General features: G+C 39.0%; 4 protein-coding genes across 4 annotated transcripts; 2 read left to right on the top strand and 2 right to left on the bottom strand.

The window, feature by feature from the left end:
* Positions 1 to 200: 200 nt before the first annotated feature.
* On the top strand, positions 201 to 13,246 carry abcg5 (ATP-binding cassette, sub-family G (WHITE), member 5). The gene is made up of 14 exons (XM_031746775.2): positions 201 to 367; positions 596 to 717; positions 860 to 996; positions 3,322 to 3,420; positions 4,302 to 4,434; positions 5,557 to 5,696; positions 5,999 to 6,128; positions 6,254 to 6,467; positions 6,738 to 6,943; positions 10,549 to 10,687; positions 10,824 to 10,897; positions 11,103 to 11,214; positions 11,338 to 11,450; positions 11,786 to 13,246. Exons 1-14 carry the CDS (start codon positions 201 to 203, stop codon positions 11,968 to 11,970), a joined length of 1,971 nt encoding a protein of 656 aa, XP_031602635.1. The 3' UTR covers positions 11,971 to 13,246.
* dync2li1 (dynein, cytoplasmic 2, light intermediate chain 1) lies at positions 12,862 to 19,377 on the bottom strand. The gene is made up of 13 exons (XM_031746778.2): positions 19,275 to 19,377; positions 19,040 to 19,166; positions 18,922 to 18,956; positions 17,928 to 17,997; positions 17,529 to 17,617; positions 17,124 to 17,313; positions 16,434 to 16,502; positions 16,227 to 16,304; positions 16,010 to 16,089; positions 15,443 to 15,513; positions 15,191 to 15,288; positions 14,979 to 15,071; positions 12,862 to 13,306 (listed from the first exon to the last, which is right to left on the bottom strand). The coding sequence occupies exons 1-13, from the start codon at positions 19,286 to 19,288 to the stop codon at positions 13,244 to 13,246; spliced, it is 1,077 nt and encodes a 358-aa protein (XP_031602638.1). The 5' UTR covers positions 19,289 to 19,377; the 3' UTR covers positions 12,862 to 13,243.
* A 110-nt stretch (positions 19,378 to 19,487) lies between these two features.
* On the bottom strand, positions 19,488 to 22,537 carry lyrm7 (LYR motif containing 7). Its single transcript, XM_031746782.2, has 5 exons — positions 22,420 to 22,537; positions 22,219 to 22,291; positions 20,719 to 20,789; positions 20,205 to 20,286; positions 19,488 to 20,043 (listed from the first exon to the last, which is right to left on the bottom strand). Exons 1-5 carry the CDS (start codon positions 22,435 to 22,437, stop codon positions 19,973 to 19,975), a joined length of 315 nt encoding a protein of 104 aa, XP_031602642.1. The 5' UTR covers positions 22,438 to 22,537; the 3' UTR covers positions 19,488 to 19,972.
* A 544-nt stretch (positions 22,538 to 23,081) lies between these two features.
* On the top strand, positions 23,082 to 25,217 carry hint1 (histidine triad nucleotide binding protein 1). Its single transcript, XM_031746767.2, has 3 exons — positions 23,082 to 23,241; positions 24,657 to 24,761; positions 24,929 to 25,217. Exons 1-3 carry the CDS (start codon positions 23,131 to 23,133, stop codon positions 25,091 to 25,093), a joined length of 381 nt encoding a protein of 126 aa, XP_031602627.1. The 5' UTR covers positions 23,082 to 23,130; the 3' UTR covers positions 25,094 to 25,217.
* Positions 25,218 to 25,448: the final 231 nt, after the last annotated feature.

Raw genomic sequence — 25,448 nt, 5'->3', positions numbered from 1 at the left:
GCTTTTTGTCTTCATTATACAACCTTTGATCAAAGTTCTCTGAGATAACATGACATTTGCTGTGCTCACGCTTCCAGAGAGTCACCACTGATCTCGCATTTCTGCTGTGTGCAGGCAACAGGTGCAGAAGACCAAGTCTGGGACTGAAACAATATGAACAATCTGCTGTGAAACAGATTTGACACAGACCTGGAGGAGACATGAACAGATTTTATTCAATGCAGATGGAGGAGCCACAGAACGGGAAAGTAAACGAGTCCTTCAGGTTTGTGGCGGAGGTGAAGAAAGATGTGTGGAGAGACAGCAGAGAGGAGCAATCAGAGCCCACCTGTTCTCTGAGTGTCAGAAAGATCTCCTACACAGTCAGGTAAGTGCTGCTGACAACCAACACGAGAAACTCAAAAACAGACTCAGAAAATTTGACTTAATTTGCTCATTATTACTTGACTGTGATTTTCTGATTATCTGATTGTTCAAAAAGAGCTGATTTTTCCCACAGCCGAGATAGACATTGTGTTGAAAAAAATAAAATATTAATATATAAAATACTGTCGTTGTCCTTACGCGTGTGTGCATGTATATGTGTGTTTCACAGTGAACGTGTGGGTCCATGGTGGGACTTACCGTCCTACAGGAAACGATGGACTCGTCAGATCCTGAATGATGTCTCCTTTCATGTTGACAGTGGGCAGATCATGGGCATACTGGGCAACTCAGGTTCGAGGTTCAGTTCAATCGAAGAGCCAAATGTTTAAAGTGAAAAAGAAATACAACATTTTTATCAGGAAGTGTTAAAAATCAGTTAAATCATGAGTGGTTTTATGCACGTGTGTCTTTATCTGCACTTTTCATTATAAAGGCTCAGGAAAAACCACATTGCTGGATGCCATCTCAGGGCGGATTGGGAACCAGGGCACGCTGCTGGGAGAAGTCTTCGTTAATGGTAGAAAACTGAAGCAAGAACAGTATCAGGACTGCTTCTCCTATGTGCTGCAGGTAACACAAAGAAACACCCACACATCAAGATTTAACTCATAGCTTTTACTTATTATCCCAGTATTGATTTTTATTGATATAATATTGATATAATAAGCATTCATAAATAATTATAAGTAATATTAATGTTGATATTACATAGTGTTATATGTGTTAATATTATAAACATATAAAATATTATGTGTTAATAACTATTAGGTTACATATAGGTATTACATACATACAACAAATGTTAAAATAACATAACAAATGTGTTCAAGTTAGATTAACAGACTTTTATTTACACTTATAAGAAACTTGTTTCTCTGTTTAAGTTAATAAAAGCCTTGGGTTGCTTAATATCCTTAACTACCATATAAATTTTGACATTTTTAAACTTGTCATATGCTTTTCTGTTGCTTTATTACAATAAAACATGTACATTACATGTACATGTACACAGTTAAATGGTAATAATATACACAGAAACAAAAGAAGAGCGGTCTAAGACTGCATGACCTCCATACTTTGCTCAAATTTCTGACTCTAATCCTTTCACAACATCAGTTTTTTGCAGGTCAGGAGGTTGAGTGGTTCGATCACTGGATCCTCCCGTTCAATATTTGGCCAAAGTGTCATTGTGCAAATACTGAACCCTGGTTTAAAATCACTGCACACCTGAATGAGGAACGGTTAAAAAAAAAAACCCTCCTCTATTAATGTTAAAGCTTATTATTGATTATTATTACATTTATTAAGTTGCATACTCTCGCACACCCTCAGATAGGTTTCAATCCATTTAAAGCATGCTAACTAGTGACCGCTTCACACGAGTGGATGGCATTAATCAAAGGGTAAGGCTAAAATAAAATATCAGTTTGACAAGCTGAATCCTTAACGTCCAAAAAGCCTCTAAATGTATTTTTCACAAAAAAATAAATAAAATAATTTCCAGCTACATCTACACAAGCCAAAAGAGGGTCCACAGGCATTCACTAAAGATTACAGATACTGAACCCCAAACTGACTCCAGTGCATCCATTAGGGTTAGGGTTAGACATACCTTCACAATGGTAAAGAATTCATGGATTGAAGCCTGAATGAAATTTAAAAGATGGGCCCAATCCCAACCACTGGTAAGAAAATGTAATGACGTTGTGACGTTGAGCAATCCTGCTAACAATCAGACGGATAACAAACAAAAAGTCAAAGCAGATGAAATTACATGACTTTCTAATAAAGGAAAAAAAGTATTTGGGTTTTTCCTAATTCATAATTGTCCTTTGGGGTGGTGACTAAACACGACTGATGTGCATACTGAAAACACAGTGATTCTGTGTTACCTTACTTAACAGAAGTTTATGCATTTCTGGCCATTTGATAAAGGAAAACATTTTTTATGCTTGAGTAAATGAAACCCAGCAGTGTACATGTTAGACAAATGATTAATGAGAGACTGAACAGAGTTTAAAGTAATTAGCAAATAAGTGCATGCACATTTCACTTTCCTGTAGTTCACACAAACACTCATTAAACTTTCCACTTTTGTTTTAAATGCAGCTGGCCTCGTGCACACAAGCCTGCATGTATTTAGTTTTGCCTGTGGTTGTACAAACCACCACAAACTCAATGAACATTCTGCAGAAACTCCTGAAAAGCTGCCCTGGCCTCCGTATGAAATTAACTTAAGACCCCTGATAGCCTCCTCATATATGTAATCTTGCAATGAGAGCTGCTCAAGTGTATCCAAAGCCTGAATTAAAAACACTGGTTTAAAACCAGCCTTGCTTCCTTTCAAATCATCTCTCCCCTCTCGCTGATAGCTCCCCCTTCTGCTCTCTAAGCCTCGTCATTAACTTCCCCTGCTAAGCTGTAGATGAGGAGGTGATATGAGCTCCTCATATTAAAGTCATTCAGATGAGAGAATAAGGAGAAGTGGGATTGGGAGGCGCCATGTGTTAATTGAAGCAGGCAGCAGGTTCAGCTGGTTCAAGTCATGCACTTATGCCTGTGTGTGTGCACACGTCTGAGGCAAAGGTATATTACAGATGAGTTGCACTGGCATATATGAACATAGACGTTTGTGTGGATATATGCTCACTGTACAGGGATGTGCTACAAAGATGCTATAGATGGAGAGAGTATCCAGTCCAAACATATACTTCCATTTGTTTACTGATGACCACTCAAGAGAAACACTGAGGTGTTTTCTTAATCCATCTCCTTGAGGAATAATGGTGGTAGTTTCCACTATAAGGCTGCCAAATCACAATTTACAGTGTTTTGTTTTTGTGCAGTTTCTCTTCTGTTAATGCCCTGTTTTCTCTTTCTGCCATTCTTTTCCAGAGCGATAACTTGCTGAGTTATCTGACAGTGGAGGAGACTCTGACCTACACAGCCCAGCTGGCCCTGCGGAAACACTCGGCTGAAGCTATCAAGAAAAAGGTGACTTTAGAGCTGCGTCTGGTCATTTCTTTCATTATTTTCTTAAACCTAGTATCTCTGCCTTCTACAGAACATATACAAAAAAATTACAGGCTGATGGATATCAGTATCCACTAAGATGTCAGCACACAAACAGTTTCGGTGCGTATTTGGATGATCAGCTTAATCTTAGAAGGTGCATTGCTGTGTTGTTTTATATTTTAGGTTAGTTAAGTATGGCTGAGTTATTGCTTCACAGAGAGTCATGTGCAGCATCAAGATGACTGAGAATATGTTACCTTTTGTTACAGATCTCTTTGCTTACAGCACATAAATGCTGTAAATGCAAATTTTTTAAAAAGAGGACCTGACCTGACATTTAAGAACGTCAGGTCAGTTATTCTCAGCCTAATATTTTGTTTGAGTCCCTCGCTCTGAAATATTTCCAAACTGTAAAAACAGGAAAATATTGCTTCTCCGAATCTTGTGGAGCTATCAAATACACTCATCAGGGTCTAATGAAGCTCATGTGGTGCTTGGCACCCGCAGTGGGTCCTCTGGATCCTGTAAGTTTAAACTGGAAACAAGATGAGTTGAGTTTTTTCTGGTGCTGCTTGCTTCTAGTTTTGTCTTTCTTGTTCTTTGAACATTATTTTTTTAGACTATGTAGATTGTTGCTGGGGTCAGACTCAAACCCCTGAGCAATTTTCTGAGTATTGTTCCCATGAGCAGGGTGATTATCTGAAGAGTTCACAGCAAAACTTTTCATAATAATAAGGGGATTTTATTCCAATGTTTTAGCTGATTGGTGTACGATATCTCCTGCAGGCCCTTTTTTAGTAGATTTGCTAATAGTTGTAATTCTTGTCTCACCTGAACCTTGACCTCTGGTTCCCATGTAGGTGTCAGCAGTGATGGCTGAGCTGAGCCTGAGTCACGTGGCCCACAGTGTTATTGGAGGTCAGGTTTTCCCTGGGATCTCCGGGGGTGAGCGCCGAAGGGTCTCCATCGCCAGTCAGTTACTTCAGGACCCAAGTGAGTACCAGTGCACCTGAGATACACCTGAGACGCAGAGTAAACGTCATTAATCACTCAAATCTTCACTTTTAATAGATGTAAAATAGATAATAAGAGGGATTAGAAGTGATTTTCAAGGACTTTGGCACATAAAGGAAAAGGATTATATATAACATGCTTTCTTAAAATGTTTCCAAAATATGTCTTTGGTGGAGTCATGTGAAAAAGAAAGTTTCAATGAGCTTGTGTCTGAACTTTGACTGGGCCATTGCACCGCCTTGATTATTTTCTTTTTCAGTCATTCTGTTGTAGATTTGCTGCTGCTTGTTTTTCAGACTAGCAAACTGCCAAAACAGGACTGCATGTAGTCCTGTGAAAACTTTCTTTTTCACACGACTGTGGGAGAATTCAGCAGAGGGAGGCAGAAGGATCAGAAGCATGTCATCCTGAGAACAGTAGAAAGTTCACCACATAACCTGTCTCTCCCCAGAAGAGTTTTGAAGTCCACACTGGAGAAAAACAAAAGGATCTAAGTGAGACAGGAGTAAGAAGAGACAGAGAAAGGGGACACAGGGAGAGATGGAGACGGGCAATAAAGGACTGGGTTATCACACCGCAAGGGGGAATGAGCAGAAGCCCACTTCAGTGTGTGGGTGTATGTGTGTGTGTGTGTGTATATCCCAGGTGTAGTTTATCAGGACTTCAGTCCTCTGGGGAGGATGGAGGGTCTCAGTCCTCATTCAGGATTAAAATGCCCATGAACACACTCACACACACACAGAGTCACACACAGAGTAATGAGGAGTTCCCATTCGGTGACTCTCCAATCAACCAGGAAATGAATTAATCTCACAATTAAAGTATCTGCTAATTCCACTCTGCTTTCATAATGCAAAGAGCCAATCTTTTAATTGTCCTAATTAGAGTAATTAACTAAAAAAAAAGAGAACTCACTTATCTCTGCAAGTTAAGTCAGCCCCACAGAGAGTCCTGAAATGTGCCACTTAATAAAAAGTACATCTGAAAGTTTTAACTTAGAAGGAAAAAGTTATTGTCCTGCCTTTCACTTATTCTCAGTGTTTCACTGCGTGACAAACCTGCAGTGACAGCAGTGATGTCATTGGGATGCTGTCGTTGCAGGGGTGATCCTATTGGATGAGCCGACCACTGGCCTGGACAGCATGACCGCCAATCAGATTGTGGTGCTGTTGGCAGAGCTGGCCAGGAGAAACCGTATCGTCATAGTAACCATCCACCAACCACGCTCTGAGCTCTTCAGGGTGGGTTTTTGAGAAGAACTGGTGAAAAGAGAAAGAATGGCTTGTAGAGTCAAACTTCCTTTAAGGAAGGATGGAATTGCATTTTTCACATCTATGTGCCGACATTCATCAACTACATGTATCTAACTCACTGCTAAAGAAGTTGTTTTTTATCAGAATTATTCCATCATACATACACATATTAAGAAAACATTTTAGTTACACTGTACACATGAGTCTTTGATCCTTTGATAGTGAATGGCTTGTGAAAAGTCACATGCTGATGGAATAATATTGTTTCTTGGTGTGTGTCTACCTTCAAGGTGTTCAACAGGATAGCTATAATGAGTCGTGGGGAGCTAGTATTTTGTGGACAGACAGAAGAGATGGTGGATTTCTTCAGCCAATGTGGATATGAGTGTCCAGAGTACTGCAACCCCTTTGACATCTATGGTACAGTATGATATGACCCAGCACACTGTATGGTGTTGTGTTTTTATTATAAGTCATACATTTAAAAAAAAAAAGATGATTTTTTCATAGCATGAACATTAAAATTTCAATTTGATGTCAAACAGTTGACTTCACCTCAGTGGACACACGCAGCAGCGAGAGGGAGGCAGCCACATTCACTCGCATGCATGAAATCACTTCAGCCTATCAGAGGTCTACCATCTACCAGAGCATGCTGGAAAAAATGGAGCAGAGCTTGCAGAGATCAGACAAACCCGCCATCCCCTTTAAGAGCAAAGAGTCACCCAGTGGTGCTGCCAAACTTGGAGTTCTCCTCAGGTCAGGGCAAAAGAAGACTTCAGTCTGTATGTGCTTGTACACAGCATCCATAATTCACTAATTAAAACTGAAATATGATAACAATATTTCAGAGAAGTTTCTCCAAAAATCTCTGCAGGTACAAATTACAAATGTCACTTAGTGTGCTGCCTTATAAAAGACATGTAACATATACAGATTACTTCCATGCATCATGATGATTTTTTTTGTAGGGTATCAGTAGGTAAAAAATGTGTTCATTAATTTTGCCTTTCTGTGTTCTGTGTGCAGGCGCACAGCAAGAAACCTGTCCAGAGACAGGATGGGTGTTCTGATGCGTCTATCCCAGAACCTGATTTATGGTCTGTTTGTGGCCTTCTTCGTCATACATTTAGACCTCGACGTCACTAAGGGTGCTGTGCAGGACCGCATCGGCATAATCTATCAGAGCATTGGTGCTTCACCATACACGGGCATGCTGAATGCCGTCGCTCTCTGTAAGTTCCGCCAACACCAAATATCTATCTGCACAACAGGATGAATTAGTACATTTACATTTGCACCTCCCAAACACCAGGATGCTGCCTGACAGTTTTGAAAAAAACAAGAAGCTGGATAGAAACTTTGAGTCAATAACTTCAAAACATGACTTTTTCTTATTCAAAGACTAAATTAAAACATAACTCAGAAGCAGCTTTGTTCAGTGCTGGTACAAGTCACTGACTCTCGTTTCAGCACAATGATGGCTTCCTTCTCTTGGACAGACAGATCCAATGAACAGCTAATAAATGCAGTTTCAGCACTTGGAATCAACTCCAGATTCTTTTTTCTGCTTATGGGGGAAAAAAGCACACAGAGGAATTAGGTATCAATTAAATTTGAAACTCTGAAAATATCTAAAATTGATTTTAATTCCTAATCAGCCAATGCAATACTCTTGTTCAAACCCTTAAATTAAAGCTGAATATCTGCACTTCAATGACATCTTGACTGAATTGCACTGTTTGACCACTGTGGTGGTGTACAAAAACAAAATCACAAAAAATGTGTCACTGGATGCGTCTGTATTAACTGTATAAAATGCTGAAAATAATAATTAGATAAGACAAAAGACAAAAAATGAACGTCGACCTTGATGTCCATAGATTCACTTAATCTATGTGATGTTACAGCACATCTCTGCGCATGTTTCTAACAACACTTAACAAATAGCCACATGAGGTGGATACTTGTTAGTTCAGAGAAATGGATATGATGTTTATCACAGCTGTGTGTGAGGCCACTTCCCCCAAATTCAGTTGTAAAATCACTTTAATTTCTTACTTACTTTTGTCACCTTTGGCAAAACTGTGTAAAGTCTAGCTTAATCTCGGATGTTAAAGATGTTTAGACTATTGGAGATAAGAATACATGAAAGAAAAAATGTCTATTAGAAGACCGTGCATGAAGTAATACTTTAGTTATTGAGGAGATCCTTCAGTTTACATATCTGAAATGGACATTGGGTGTTCATGACCTTTAATCTGTTCAGAGCTCAATGAACCCGAGTGCCGTTTTACCTACAAACCTAGAGAACCTACAGTACAGTATAATATTGTGTGCACGTAGATTTCCATGATTAACAATTTTATGGGGTTTTTTACAATGCGTGCTTTGACTTAAGATAACATCAAATACAGGGAGAGAAAAATCTGCACTAAGCCGCCTGTCAGCATTTCATAAACTACAACCACAGCAGTATCTTGATCTTTTAAAGAGGACTTGTGACCGCCTTTTAACCCACTTTATTTTTAATGTCAGAGAGATTTATGATTTTAATTTGTGGTTTAACAAATAATTTGGTGATTAGCGGCTTTATCTGGGAGATTTTTTTCATGAGTGAAAAAGTAAGGTTAAGAAAAGGACAAAAATCAGTAGATAAAATAAAATAAAACTATTTCCAAAAAGGCTTTATTGGAATGTGTGTTTCAGTGATACAAATGGATGAATGAATCATCTTGACTGTATTTCCTTACTGTCGGTCACACCCTCTGTCATTTACAAGGTTTTATCAAAACATGATAAAAAATGTTCCAGTTCTTGCCAGATCTGACAAGTAGAGATAACCTGAGATGAAAAACAACACTTGACATATCACACAATGTCATTATATAGGCCAAAAAGCAGGAGCATTTTGTGAAAAATTGAGTACACCATGATTCAGTAGCTTGTAAAACCACCTTTAGCAGTCTGACTACATCAGTCTCTCACATGGAGGGATTTTTGAACACTCTTCTTTACAGCATTACCTTAATTCATTGAGGTTTGCGGGCATTTGTCTATACAGAGCCATTCTTAGCTTGTCCTGTTATCCTGTTTGGGCCAGACTGTCAGTCTGACTCTAGAATACTTTGGCAGAGAAAGCAGTTCATGGTCAGCTCAATGACTGCAAGGTAGTCAGGTCCTGTGGCTGCAAAGCAAACCAAATCATATGCCTTCCACTCCCACAGCTGACAGTTAATAAGTGGTGTTTGTGTGGATATGGTGTGTTTGGCTTTCTCAGAATGTGACACTGTGCCTTACAGCCAAACATCTTCACAAAGGACATTGTTCCAGATGTCTTGTGGTGTCTTCAGCTGCAACTTTAAACCTACAGTACACTGTGCTGCCATGTAGAGAGAAGAGATTTTCTCCTGGAAACCCTTTTTAAACAAGCCATGCTTGATCAGTCTACTTTCCTTTGTTTTTGTTTTTTTGTGTGTGTGTGCTGTCTTGAACTTAAACTTTTAACTATTTCATGCTAACAGGGGTCTGTAGAGTCTGAATTGCAGCTCTTGGGCTTTTTGCAGTTTCCATGAGCATAGAAAGTAAATTTGCTCCGACGTCCACTCCTGGGAAGGCTGCCAACTGTTTTGACTCTTTCTCACTGTAGAATGATGTCTTTATAAGCCTTCCCACAAGGACAGGTACCAATAATTACTTCTTTAAGATTATATCTAACATCTTTATTGTTTGGCATAGATAGGGATGATCGCACATGCTGATGTTTAATTAAGTGTGTACATTTGATTTACCCTCTTAAAACCTTTGGCAGTAGTAAGGGTGTACTTAGTTTTTCATGTAGTGATTCTGCATTTTGGCTTAATTAATAATAATATGGTGCAATATGTCATCTGTTGTTTTTAATCTGAGCTTGTATTTACCTAGTCTGGAGGACCAGATGATTTTTTATTATGACTTGATATATAAAACCTTAGAATTGAAAGAGAGTATACTTTCTCTTTACCATGACTGTATCAACATAGTCTAAAATCTTAGCTTCAGGGCTCCAGCCCTCACAGACACTGAGGAGAATAGATGTGAGAAACGATTGGGCTGAGCTGAAGTCAGCCTCTGTAAACACCCAAACAATCAGAGGTTGTGCTTGGGGATATCATTGTGACCTTCAGTCTCAGAGATAACAACTGATAGAATTCAATGAAAAGTTTCTTTTTTTTTTCTTTTTTTTTTTTTTAAAGAAACAGGGCCATCAAGTTGTCTTGGTAAACTCTTGGCATAAAACCAAGAACACCTGAAATATGGAGCGATCGCAAAAGTCCGTAATCGTCATCATCCTGTTACGGGGGAAATTAAAGGAAAGCCCTTTTGATATATTTTGTTTTCATATGCATGCTTTCAGTTATGAGACAATAGAACAGAATGAACAGTTCATTATAATATGCAGATTTTAAAGTACTAGAACTGAATGAAATATGAAAAAGGTAAAACTCCACTTAAGAAGTTTTTCTGGGTTTTGCACTCTTGAAATCATCATATTTTTCCCAGTTTAATGCAGAGTTAAAAACTGAAAGCAAAACAACATTAAGTCTTTTATACAAACATGTGCATGTGCACAATCGCTCAGCATTATCATATTCCTTGAATAAGCAGTCTCAGATTTGGCAGGCATCAATATTTGACGGGATTCATTTATCTTATTTATATCTATTCAATATAATAAAGTTATTCTTTAAAAAATAAAGGAATAGGGTCGGGGTTTTTTCAGATTTGGTTGATTTTATATGGAATGGTCCAGAAGTTGCTTTATTCTTTTTTTGCACCACTTCTGTTTTTATACTCACAGTCCCAGCATTGCGAGCCATCAGTGATCAGGAGAGTCAGGATGGACTCTACACTAAATGGCAAATGTTCTTGGCCTACATCTTCCACATCCTGCCCCTCAGCATCCTGAGTGTCTTCATCTTCACTTCCTTCCTTTACTGGTTGGTCATAAGCTTGATGTGTTTTTGTGTTGGTGGTGGAAGAAGCACATTTATCCACTCAAGGATTTATGTTTCATAGTCATCAATGTCTCTCCTGTGTGTCTGTGTGTTTGTCTCTGCCTTGCTTTGCTCTCAGGACAGTGGGGATGCATCCGGAAGGTTTGCGCTTTCTGTGTTTCACTGCTGTAGTTCTGGTGCCGCATGTTATAGGTGAGCCAATAAAATAAAAGGGTAAAGTGCTATTTTTTGCAGCACATATTAACCTGTTCGGCATCCTGTTCCCATGAATTTCAGTGCTTTAAAAACACTGGGGCGCAAATGTGCTTTAAAAGCATTTAATAGCCATGTTTCCACTGTCTTTATCTTTTAGCTGCACATATTGATATGTTTGTTTGTTTTTTTCCATTCTCATCAGGTGAGTTGCTGACTGTGGTGCTACTAGGTGTGGTCCAAGACCCTAACATGGTCAACACTGGAGTGGCTCTACTCAATATCGCAGGGATAGTGGTGGGATCTGGCTTTCTACGGTAAGATATATGCTTAACTTTATGCTTACAAAACGTGTGATTTAGAATTTATTGAAAATTAAGGTATAATAATGCTAACTCTCAGGACATATGCTCACTTTCCTCTCCTCTTCTTTGCAACAGGGGCACCCAGCAGATGCCACAGGTCTTTCAGTGGCTCAGTTACCTGACTTTCCAGAAGTACAGCTGTGAGCTGCTCATAGTCACGGAGTTTTATGATCTCCAGTTCACATGCAGTAAGTTCATTTTTAACATGGGATCATCCTATTCTAGAGGGAATGCTATTTTGTTAATTTACACTGTATTACTAAGAACACCGGCATTGACCAATATCATCAGTGCTTCTGCGAGTAGTGTAGAGGATAAAGCTTGAAAGATCATTAGAAATTACTGATTTCAATTATGTCTTACATTTGATCTTTCTGCTATTGGTCCTTTTAAGACTGATTTATAAAGGATGGGTTCAGATCAGTGGTCAAAGTCACCCAGCAGCACTTACAGTCATTTAGACTAAAAGACACTTTCAGAAGATGAAATCTCTTAATACTTTTTTGTGTTTTTGTGATTACAGATAATTCCACATCTTTGCCGGGAGCTTGTGTGGTCACCCATGGCAATCAGATCATTGAGCAGGGTTATCCTGGCGCGCTGTCCCGATACACACTAGACTTTGTTCTCCTCTACGCTTTCCTGCCTGCTCTGCTGCTGCTGGGCATAATTAGCTTTAAGATCAGGGACAAGGTTGTGCGTCACTAAGCCCACAAACACGGCTTTGTGGGTAAAATCTTCTTTTTAAGTTAAGCTTATAAAGCATTTATGTTATGAAATGCACTATTCAGAGATGACCTACACCCACCACTTTATTAGGCACACCGTACCCTTTTTGCTTTCTTGATAATAAAGGGATGGACATTTTCAGCAATACTCAACAGACTGTTCAAATGATGGTCACCTGGTAGTAGCCCAAAGTGTGCTAGGAAAATAATTACACCACCAAACTGAACCTCTGCTATAAGACAGGAATCATGTTTAGTTTTTTGTTGTTGTTGCTGATTATGCCAAATGTTGACCCTACCATGCAAATGTCATAGCAGAAATCCAGACTTTTGGTGAGTTTTGTGTGATTTGTACCCTCGGTTTCTCTTTTCTAAGCTGACTGGAGTGGCACATGGTGCGGTTTTCTCCCACTGAAGCCCAACTGCTTCAAGGTTTGACGTGTTGTGCATTCAGAGATGCACTTCTGCTTACCATAACGAGTACTTATTCGAGTTACTGTTGCTTTCCTATCAGTTTGAGGCATTCTGACAATCAAAAAGCCATATTTTCTTTTTTAGACCATTTTTCTTAAACCCAAGAGATGATTGCGCAGGAAAATCCTAGTAGATCAGCAGTTTTAGAAACACTTCAACCTGCCTATCTGGCACCAACAACTATGTCATCATCAAAGTCACTTAAATCCCCTTTCTTTCAAATGCCCGGTTTGAATTTCAATGTGTTACGTTGCTACCATGTGATTATCAGATTAAACATTTGCGTTAACGAGCACTTTAACAGGTGTACCTAATAAAGTGGTATTATAGGCACTGAGAATTTTTTTAAGTTTAAATGTTTACACTTGATACACGCCATGTAGTACAGCACAGTTCATCTCTGTTCACTGGGATGAAGCCATGTACATTAAAACACTTAAACATCTGCAGATGTTCAGTAAACTACTCGAAACGTGTTACCTGAAAAATTTGCATGTTTATGGCATGTACAGTTTTCTTGTGGTAACCTTAACCCTAGTACCACTGATGGCCGGGAAGAAAAAAAACATAAACTTGTTTGTTTTGTTTGAAGAACAAAAATTATTATTGGTAAGCTAAAACTATATTTTTCTTTTTAAACTTGATTAAAATGTCAGCATTTATTTATATAATTACAGAAACGTACAACAGAAAATATAATACAAAAGTAAACAAATACAATATATATGCTCTATGTACATTATAATATGTTGTATGTGTGTAATAAAGCAGATGAAATCTCATGTCTCCAGCTCTAGACCTTTCCATGATTTTGCTGCATTCCTTTTATACTGCTCCAACTCCTGAAAAACAGACACATGTAACACTTTTCACATATTACTGAGGCAATACAAGAAAAACAAAACAGTGCAGGTAAATGCAAAAACACACTGCAGTGAAGAAATACTATAGACTAAATCTGATGATGCAGATAAAGGAAGGTTCCACCAAAGGCAAACCTTTTCAATCTTTTCTAATTTTACTATTATGAATTTTTTGGCGTATCGAGTTTGAGATGTGGCCCTCGGGTTTTTTCCAGCTGAACATTGCACGTCTGACCTTGTTTGACTCCAGGGACGACTGGCACACACCTGAATGCTCCACACATGGAAAATGCCAAAACCTCTACGTCTACAGAGGCGCTCACACCTCAGAGCAGTACTGTGAAACTTGACTACCATGATCTGCTGAGATTCCTTTTTTTAATCCAGACAGAGGGTGCTTTTTTATAAAGGAGTTTCTCAAGACTTATTTGGAATCAACCTTTAGCCTGTTTTTCTATTGAGTTCTCAGACCATACGATGGCGAGTGAAACGACGAGCGCCAGGTGAAAGTCAGTCAGCGATAACAGCGGGTGATTTGGGTTTGTGACTCCATCAGGTTACTGCAGTTCAAGTTCCAGAGTGGCACTATTGCAGGCAGGAATGAAGACAGCTAATCTCTAAGTTTATGACCACAGGATATAAAGTTACAGCCTGTTCATTTCAAGACAGAATCACTACTACAAACAGACTACTGAAGGACAAAGGGTTACTTTGGAACATTAACCTTCTTTAAGATGTCGAACGAGTTTCTCTATTTGTAGATTTTGTACAGCTTACACAGTTTTTAACTCTGTTACCCCCACCAAACAGGCCATGTCATTCATTTGATTTGTCTGTTTGTTTAGCTGTGGGCTATGCAGGATTACTCAGAATGTTATGAACAGATTTGCATTGAATTTTTACCACAGCTGGACCCTGGAAGGCAACAATGCAAATCTGGATTTGGCTGCAGGAATTTCTGGAGGATGTTTTACCATTGGGAGATGGAAACATTAGACATCACATGATATCTTTGCAAATTCATATAAAATTGAAATAAGGAAAATCGGATAATGTCAAACTGAACTGAAGCCAGATATCCTTCTGGATCCAGAGACTGAAGTCCTTCTATCATTTCAGCCTTGCAATTTCAGACTGCACTGTAACGTACTGCAACGTATGCTGCTCAGTTGTTTGTTAATTGCCCCTTGGGGATAAATAAAGTCTTCTGATTCTGATTCTTAATAGTGTTTCACAAAAGAAACATACGATATATTTTTATTCTAACTATTAATATATTATATATTAATGAGCTTTTGTATTTTTGTATCCCGCGAGCTTGTCATTTTAAGCAGGGTTATTATTTTATAAACACACATATCTTAACAGCCTCTCTTATCTGCTGCCATCATGTCTAATCTCTTTATCAAATGAAACTGTGCTATGAAACAGAAACTTATCGTCTTCATTTTGTGTTAAATGCTTTAGTGATTTATTATCTTCCTAAATACTTGCTACCCCTCAGAAGGAGGACAAAAGTCAGGGTCACGAATCTGAGATAAGTGAATGGGAAATTCTGATTACCACTGATTAACCACCGTACTGCCAACTCATGAGTCAAGAGACTTGACTGCAGTAGGATTGCAATGCAAGCACTTATATAATGCATTACCTGGTCTCTCTGGGCTCTCATGGCATCAATCTGAGGCTCACTGTACTGAGGATCTTTGGCTGGATCCTTTAGCTCTCTCTGCTCACTTGTACTCTACAATGACAAAGTTGTTTAGATGAACAGATGCTTTTAAATAATGCAAAAGAAAAAGTAGTTTGTCTACATCAGTTGGATTTTGCAGAAGACAAACATGTTGCCAGAAGCTGAACTACCTCTGGGGGGAAGACACGCTCATACACTTTCTTCCAGAGGTCTTTTGGATTTTTAGCATGGAGAGACGTTATATCCACATCGACAGTAGGTGGGGAACCTATATTAACAGATTTTAAATAAAATATCACACTGAATGTTAAATAAAAGAGGGTGGATTTAAAGGAGATGCTTTGTTTCATCACAGAGTTTTGTAGTTTATTTAAAACTTGAAGACATTTCTACTTTTGACTACTGGGGGGCGCTGTGCTCACCTATTTGACCGAAGGAATCAGAGCCTGCGGGAATGATGAGCGGCTTGAGGGGGTCAGAGGAAACAGTTTTCCTGATTACAGAAAAAAAAGAAAAAGAAAAACAGTATTACAGCTAAAACATTAACCAACAGACCTCTAACACAGACAGCATTTTACATTTTTTTAGAAATACTCAATGAGAGCAACACACATTTTCCCTTCAAGAAACAATGACAGTTGATTGTAAGTAGCAGCCATGCGCCTTTTAATGCAATATCTAATACCTCTATCTTAAACAAAGGTAAAGATTATAGACTTTTGAGTGTGTATATCTATTTGGAGCTGTCCCATCACATGATTATATAACTAAAGTGAATATCTTAAGCTCACACTGTTTATGAAAACCTTTTCTATATCATACAATTTTTATACAGTACAAAAATGTAAATAAATCTGAAATGAGACTGTGAAAAATAGTATTATCAAGCATTAGTGGTAACATTAAAGTAACTCTATTGAAACTATAATCTAAAATGAAAGTCCATGCCCATTACTGCTTTGTGTTCAACGTTGCTTTATCCTCCTCACCCTCTCTCCAAACCGAAAGCCAGGTGTAAGAAGAAGCTCTTGGTTTTTGATATAAGGCTCTCTGATTTGATGCCAGTGAACTAATCAAAGCATTAGGAGACACAAACACAAATACAAAGCGGTGGTTAGAGAAAGCAAACTATAAGAAATGTATGAAAAAGTGCAAAATTATTTGTTAAATACAAATGTGTTGCAGGAGCATTAAAAGCATTCTTACAACGAGAGAGGCCGCGTAGTAATGAGCAATAAAACGCAGTGTTTTACTGACAACTTTCTTCTTGTCAGAGTCAAATTCCTGAAAAGCAGATGGAAAAACTGGAAATCTTTTATACAAATATTACTGAAATTTATGATCTAATAATAATTCTGTGTACACGTCTTTTTTAATAAATCATTTAAAAAGAGTACAAATAGTGTGTTTTACCTGGAAGATGTCGTACTTGCTGCCAATGATGAGCAGAGGAACAGGAAAGGGACTGATCAACTCTCTGTCCTGCTGACAGAATCACAGTTAACTCTGGAAACAGCACCAGCCTTACACACTTTTACACTTTTAGTTGAGATTAGCTTTTGTTCCCTCTGACAATAAAATATCTATTTTCACCATCTTGGTTCCATTTGTCAGGTCGATGCACATTTTACTTTCTGACATTTGAGTGTTTAGAAAGCCAGAGGCATGAGTAGTTCATGTAAACACTTTAAATATGCAACTTGTTACAGATGCCTCAGTGGACCAGCACATTTACCCTTTGATAACTGGTTTTTTTAATCATCCTTATTAATCTGCTGTCTCTTTGTGCTGCATCCCTTGTGCTGATCGACTGTAGAGGCTCACCTGTATCAACATAAACCCTGAGGAGGCAGAGCTGCCTTTTCCCTCAGTGCTTTTTACAGTCTAATTTATTATGTATTAGCTGTGATGGAAGTTACTTATGATCCTGTTCTTGGTTACATTAATTTAGTTTAACGATATTAGAATTATTAGATAATAAATGGTTATAGAAATTTGTTTCATCTCACATGTTGAGTTCCTTTGAGTCGTGGATTTAGAAATTGTAACACAGCTATAAAATTTCTGTAATAAAATGGTGTGTGTAATGAGACGAGGTCTTACAGGATAGTCTTTAGGTAAGACACGTGCTGCTGAGTGGCTGGGAGTCTGGTGTTTGACTCCGGGTTTGGATTTCTGTACTTGGGAGGAGGTTCTCTCTAGGTGAGCCTGTGCAGCCTGCAGTAGCTTCTCCATTGTTCCCCACAGAGCATTGGGTTTAGACAGGTCCAGGACGAGGATGACTGAGAGACAGCTGAACAAGACAGGAAATGAAAGAAGGTTTTCCTCTGAGGTTCAGACCAAGAAAACATTCTTCTTCTCTACTGGCATGACATTGCTGTTCAGGAGATTCAGATTATAAAGATACAAATAATAATCTGAACAGAAAAGATAAATAACATAATTCACACTGTGAATGTGTCAAATACTGACCCCTATTCAAAAGCAGGACGTTTGCAAGAGACCTACCTGATGCTGACAGGAGTGATGGGGATCTGTACGAGGTCTGACAAAGAGGTCCCTCCTCCCAGCTCCCATAGGTGAGCTATGTCTTTGGGCTGAAAGAAAAATATACCAGTTTTATCCTGAAGTTACATAAACATCCAGTGCAACACTAACCCTCTATGGCTTGTTCCACATTTCAGCAGCATTTAATACCAAGAACTAAAATCTTTACTTGCATAATGAGCACATCCTGCCACATAAGTACACAAAACGTACTCTCTAATGTGGTCAGTGTGCTGAAATACTGGAAGCAAGTTCCTTCCTATTAATGCAAATAAAACATATACAGGTGTATAACCACATTTGTATTCTCATTTTTAACAGACTAAAGCAAAGTGTCCAAGACTAAAAGGATTTACTTACCGTGTTGTGTCCTCGTGCTCGTCTGCCAAAAGTGTACTCCAAGGCCAGAGTTGGTTTGGATAGTTCATCTCTAGTAGAAAAAAAAAAGTGTGTTTATACAAAGTATGATTTCATGAAACTAACTTGTGCTTTTGGTTAAATATTTTACAGTACCTCATTCATGTGTTTTCTCTAGATCAGCAGAGACACACTACACTTCCTTCTGGCCTTCTCTATATTTCTCCATTAACACTCTCAAAGCAAACGGCAAATCTGTAGAGGTCATTCTAGACATGAGCCATACTGCTGCTCCCCGATCATCACCCTTTCCTGAACCAAGCTCTAACTCTTTCCCATATCTTCATGGTATGGCTTAACAACTCTATCCCTCTGTTGTCACAACAGCTCTGCACATCACGCTTGTTCTTGAAAATCACTACACTTCTTTTCCATTCCTCAGGCATCCTCTCACTCTCCAAGAGTCCACTCTTAGCTCACAGCTGTCATCACTTCCTCCTTACTAAACTGTCCTCCTCTCTCTCATTTTCTTCATTCATTAGCTCTTCACACTACTTCATCTCCTCAACAGTCTCTCATCATTCATTAGTACACTTCCTTCCAGCTCAATCTTGCTGCCAAGCTAATTTTATTTCCTTAGTGCCGAGCCTCACATAAGCCTTTCCTTCCGTGAGGCAGATCTACATGCCTTCCCAACTTTTTATATGTTAACCACTCCCTTTGAATAATTGCCAGCACTCCCTCATCCCACCACCAGGTACTCCTTGTTTTCCTTTCTTATGTCAATAGGATACACCAAATACTTTCTTGGCAGTCTCCCTTAGCACTTCAGCCATACAAAAGCTTTGCCAAATATTGACTGTAAAAGGTTCAGCTTTAGCTTTCGTGATCCAGGCCTGTTTCACTTTGCATGGTGTAAACTGCCCCTGCAATGGGTCTAGTGATTATGAAGAGGGGTTTAGAGCACTCTAGTCTGCCCGGGCATCATCATACCAACCTGTCCAAGCACCTGAGGAGAATGGACGTTTTGCCCTGAAAAATAAACGGATGTTAATTTACTCAGTACAGTAACAAGATACAAGGGCTTCCGTGTAAAACCAGTGACCCCCACACACCCCAGCTTTGCTCCCCATCAGAAGCACCGTCCGCTCGTTCACAGCCTCTCCACCGTCCCCGTCCTCTGCACCTCCGCTCTCCCGGCTGTGGACCTCCGCCGCAGCCAGCTCCCATAATGTGTCCGAGCTGACCCATACGAGACGAGACGGGACGAGTCGGTCGACAGAAACGATATTATTATTATTACTGTTATCACGGTAAACGGTTATAATTATAAAATACAGTAATTCTCACCTTATTTTTGGCATCGAGATCGATGGTTAGCGAAGGCTACACAGCTAATAGGAAGGCTAACCATTACAAACGTTGCCAAAGCAACGGCGCGTTTTGATGATGTAACCATCCTTCGTTTCTAATGAGCATTGTGGGACATGTGATTTTACGTATTTAGACTATAAGCTTGTAAAATAAATTTCCATATCTACAATCTGCTATATGCCAACAATGTTTTAAATTACGGTACCCTTTATTACAGATACATTTCACACAGAGGTTTATACAAAGGTTTTCACAGATAATTTTTTTTGCAGCTTTAAAGCAGAGCTGATTCTTTTTGTCTGTGGTTGTAACAACAAATTAAGTCTGGGACACTATGGAAATACATGTAGTTAATCAGATAACAGTTAACATTTTTTACAGTACCAGCAAATTTATATGTTCGCTTTGTGTGATTCAATCATATGAAGAAGCCAGCAGATAATGTTTCAATTACATTTGATTACATGCTGTACACGAAATGACACAATCCAGTTTTCCCAGCACAGATTCCTTGAAACAGAAAGAAGTAGATCCTCGCTGAATCAAAAGTGTGGAGATGATCTTTAATTTTATTATTTTTTAATGCTCCTTCTATAAAGCCAAACTGAAGATGAAAAGGCAACAAATGATATATAGTCTCTTTCCTGGTGATCATGAAGTTATCAAATGGTTTGTCACGACTTTTCCCTTGGCTTGTCACAATAGGGGACGTTTTCTAGCAGAAGGTCCTTTCTGGGTCGAAGCACTGAGAGTGAGGAGAAAAAAAACAAAAACAAAAAACACAATCGTATCATTAGAGGAAAAAAAATAATTAGCAAGTATATACATTATGATCCCTGATGTATGAGTAATCTTTGCATGCACATGCTACTTCCTTAATAAAAAAAAAGACAAATCATGTCATACACAGCCTATTTTCTGCTACGTGTTCCATTTGCACCACACTCTGTCGAAGGACGATGTCCACGTCTGAGCCCACTTTAATCAGCTATAAAAAAGTAAAAGTAGAAGTGAAATAAAGTAAATTTTATTTTCAAATATCAAAATGCTTCACAGTAAAAATGCTAGAAAATCAAAACAAGTTTAAAGAGGCTTTAGATGCTTTTTAAAAGAATCCACAGATCTCAATCTAAATTATTTCCTTTAATTGCAGAAGTAGCAGCCCAAGTCTTTTTTTCCCCTTTTCATGGTTATTCATCCCAGTGGGAAACAAGAGGATGCAAACTGTCGGCCTCAGAAAGTATGAAACGTTTTAGATCAGCTCTGACTGACATGCAGTTTTGTGTTCTTACGATGAATGCAATTACATTCAATTTAGACAACGTTTCGGAATACCTGCAACCCCGAGATGAGAAAAGAGGTGTTAAAAGATGGCTGTTGTGGCGAGACTCACTTCGATAATAACAAACACACACTGTACCTTCTGGATGTTTTCTTCTGACGTTTCATTTTTGTTTTTCCGAAACTCCTCATTGATCTTTAATCGTGCAGCTTTGTAGAAGAAAACAAACATATTTCGAGTCACCTGAGTAATTCTGCAATTCTAATTTGACTTCACAGCAAAAGGCTCAGAATAAAGGTTTCATTACGCTCATTAGATGAAAATAAATCTGTCCAATGCAACCTTCCTATTACTCTGTGTACATGCTGCTATTACACATGGCCATCATTACTGATGTAATCCAGATGATTTTCACATGTTTATTAACCATACAATGCTAAATTACATCAAATATCTGTTTACACTGTAAATAAGAACAAGAAGGTGGACATTTTATGCTTTAACATTTGGGTGAAACATAATATAACACGGAAAAAAATGCTTATGAGAGAGTCTTGATGCATGCTCACTCATTCAGGTAAGGAAATCCCAAAAAGTTGATCTGGACATAGCGTTTTCAGTGGGAGAAATGTTTTGTAACTCATAGATGAAGAACATGACATCAAGAAGGCTCTGTAAATGTGGTTATCCCGGCTGGACATATGTCAAAGGTGGGAAAACACCTAAAGAAAGATCCCAGTGATCCAGGAGACAAGAAGGACAAATACTGCCTAAGGGATCACTAAGGTTTCTCTCTTGTGTCTCATGAGTATCGAAAAAGACTATGGGGTCTATTAACACCTATAGGCCAGTGGACACTCTTTCAATGATGAGGATGTACACAATCTGGACAGGGAGGAACACTGGTTTGAATGGAAAGTCAAGGATTCATGTGAAAAGCCCTAAGGGCACATCTTTTCCCATCTTACAATGCTGTAATGCTGCTGTACAATGCAAATTGTACTCATGGGTGAGAGTACATTCATCATTGAGTGATGAAACGTTTCTACCAATGAAAATGCTACATCCAACTGAAAAGAATCAACTTTTTGGAGTTGATGAAAGAGGTTCTTGTACATGATTTCCCCCAAAAAATATATATACACGACTTGGTGTAAGTCATGTAGCCAGAGGAACAGTGAGGGAACCTATTCAGAATGATTTTCAAAAGAGGAAGGCCATTCAGGAGCAGAATTTATTTAAAAAATTTCAAAAGGCTTTAAGTATTTTTTTTTAAATTATTAATAACAAAAATAAAATTTGGTGTAGAATATTATAATGCTGTGCATAGGATATGAACAAACTCAAATTACTTTGACTTTTCTAACTTAAATTGGTAACTGAACTTGAACAAAGACGTCTAGGGACATGGGATTTTAGGCTATTTGTCTAACAAAATCAGTGATAACTGAAAATATAAATCATTTTAGGTATATATACATTTTGTTAATAGTAGAGAAAGGTTAATAATATAAGACACGCTCATGGGACTCATATGACACCGAACATGAGTCATTTGATGAATGCTGAGCATGTGTTCACTCATCTCCTGTTTGATAAGCATTAATTATCAGTCCAAGATACTGCTCACAGACTCACCTGTCAGTGCTCTGTGATCATCTTTGAACACAGCCATCCTGGTCCTGTGTAGCGTTTTAAAAACGCCCAGAACCTACATTCACAAACAGGCAGCTTTTAGAACAGCTGTGAATGATACTACCAGTCACCTGCAATTTCAGGTAACATGCAAGCAACGTTGCAATAAAGGTATTTAAAAACACGATAATATCCCTTACTAACCTTCAAACGAGTCCCCATGTTGCCTTCTTGTGTTCACTTCCGATGTAAGGAGACGTCACATATGTCAGAGCCCAATCAGAGCCGACGCTGGAAATGAAGCTGTGTTTGTAGCCAATGAGCGCTCAGAGTAGTTTCACTGAGCTATTAATTCAATTGAGAACGCCCTGTCTCTGGATTTCCCCTTTTTATAGGGGGCACTAGTGAGCCATTCTACTTTTGTGCTGAGAGCTCCCTTCGGACACAAAAGTGCAAATGCTGTGGTGTATATAATCCATTTCTCGGATATTTTACAGGTTTCTGTTGAAGTAAAAAAAACTTTCTGGAAGTATTGACGGCACCATGAGTCACTTTTATGGCTACTGCCGTCTTGAATAGGGGAGTGAAGCTAACAGCTAGAGAAATTTTCTAACAGGTTCACGACTCTCGTTTTATTTAAAGTCGGGTGTATTATCGAAACCGTGTTTGCGAATAATAAACAACGTAGTAAGTTTTTAAATCTGGAAGTAGGTGTAAATAATTACTTTCACCATTTAGCTTCGTCCACGCTTATCCACTGAGGGTAGTGCGCCCTCTGCTGCCCCTCTGTCTTAATTGCAGCCGGTTTCTGTACAGTGGCATTAACAGGAATCGGAGTGGCTCTCATCATAGATCGGCTCTGATTTTAGTGACACTGGAAGCTGCGCGGGGGAGCCGTGGCTCATCTGCGTCAACATGGCTGATGAAACAGCGAAAGCGCAGACCGCCAAACCGGGCGGAGATACGATATTTGGGAAAATTGTACGCAAAGAGATTCCTGCCAACCTAATCTATGAGGACGATCAGGTATGCGTTCATCGCTTTGATTCACGAGGACGTTTAAAGTCTGAATGTTTCCCATCGTGGCTCCGCAACTGCCTGCAGGAGGCGTTCAGCTAATGCTAACCCAGCGTTGCAGAAAGGCTGTTTTTGTGCCTACTTGCATTTAAAAATGCTGCAGCAGAGCTTGCAGAAATCATGTAATGAATCAGAAGAATCTTCAAGATTATTAAATATCTCGACAGCCTTCTTGTGCACGCTTTTAGTTTCGTTCTGCATGCCATCATGTGTCGTTGCTCTTGTCATATTTGCTGCCACTCAGCGTCTGAAGTTACAGACAGTTGGCTTTGCACCAAGAAGTAACAGGGTTCACTCCAGTGCTGTTTGCAGACTCGTTAAACATGTAGCCCCTGCAGGCTAGAGCAAGACAAGGAAAATGAAAAGGTGAGGTTCCTACAATAAAGCAACCAAGCAACATCAAGTGATTTGCAGCAGACATTAGTGCAATGGGGAATCAAAGCGTTAAAAAAAGCAATATTTATTTTTATTTCTAAGTTTTGGAACTGCTTTGTATTCCCAGTGTAATGAGCTGTAGCTGATACCTCCAGATAATTTATGTCTGTCATATTTACAGATTCCACATTTTTGTACGCCTTAAATGCAACAAAAATATGTAAACATTGTGTCACATTAAAACTTGGGCTGTGCCACTAGTTGGATTTTAGTTGTGATTTTGTCGGAGTCCACATACATTTGTTGTTGTGCCCCATTCTGCTTTCTTTGATGTGTTTCAGTGAGTTGTGACAAAAGGATAGCAGCAAGATTGAAAGGGAAGGTTTACAAGATGATAGTGAGGCCTGCTGTGATGTGGTGTTTGGAGACGGTGGCACTGACAAAAAGGCAGGAAGCAGAGCTAGAGGTGCACATGAGATTTTTCACTGGGAGTGATGAGGAGGTACAGAAATCAGATGTAGTAAAGGAGGGCACGCAGAGGGTTGGTGTGACAGAGGAGGATGCTTGGAATAGGGTGGAGGCAGGTTATCTGCTGTGGTGAAGAAAATGAGAGTGACTCATGATCATCTGATTTAGAGCTGAAATTACAATTAAAGTTGATGGAAATTAGCCTAAAAAAGACAATTTTATTCCTGTTTTTTAAAGTTTAATAAATCTGTTTTTCCAAAATGTGTGTTTAAAATTTTCAGTATTGACCAAATATTCATGACTATGATTTTTGACATAAGCAAGCAGCCTTAATGTGTTTAACTCAAAGTACTGGGGTGTGCATAACTACATAAAAATATGTAAGTACTATTAAGACCTGAGTTATTATCATTTTTTTAATTATATTTTTAGTTTTTGTTTTTCAGCTAACTTTCAGTTATTTCCAATTTTGATTGTGCACAGTCTAATTCTGTTTTCTAATTTCTTGCTTTGGCTCTTAGTGTGTAGCCTTCCCTGATATCTCACCTCAGGCTCCCACTCACATCCTTGTCGTCCCAAAAAAGCCAATTGTTCAGCTGTCTCAAGCCGAGGATGATGATGCTGCGGTAAGTATCATTTTTATGACTTTCGCTTGTAAAATAAACCATAAACAATCTCACACAATCATTTCTCTTGCATATTTCTATCATTGACCACTAGGGGGAACTATTTGCTTTTTTAATACTTCAATGCAGGGTGTATTTTCAACTCATTCTTGCTGTGTGTCTCTTAGTTGTTGGGCCACATGCTGATTGTTGCAAAGAAGTGTGCTCAAGATGCCGGCCTGTCCAAAGGCTACAGGATCATCATCAATGATGGGCCGGACGGAGGCCAGTCGGTGTACCACATCCACATCCACGTTCTCGGTGGGCGCAGTATGGGGTGGCCCCCTGGCTAATGCCCAGCTTCCAGCACCCACCATCCAGCCATGCATGTTCACATCTGTTGTCTGATTACCAGTGCTGTTAAATCTGATCGAGCCAAAATATATCTGTGGAAATAAAAGGCACATCACAACACCACTCGTGCTCTCGTCTGTATTATGACTGACTACAACTAGTAGTTTTTCTTTGCCAGCATTAAAGGAATTGTTTTACAGCACTCATTGGATTGGTCCCAGGTCTTCCATAAACTGGAAATTGCTGGAACACCAGTATTACCGTCTTGAGAGCATGCCGACCAAGTAAAAAGCCCCTGCCTCAAAACTGACACCTTCAAGCTCGACTGAAATCCGCAGCTGCCCACGTGTACAA

The sequence above is a fragment of the Oreochromis aureus genome, linkage group 13 (assembly GCF_013358895.1).
Source record: "Oreochromis aureus strain Israel breed Guangdong linkage group 13, ZZ_aureus, whole genome shotgun sequence".
Lineage (NCBI taxonomy): Eukaryota > Metazoa > Chordata > Actinopteri > Cichliformes > Cichlidae > Oreochromis > Oreochromis aureus.
The sequence above is the reverse complement of the archived record's forward strand: the minus strand, read 5'-3'. Positions and strand labels throughout refer to the sequence as shown.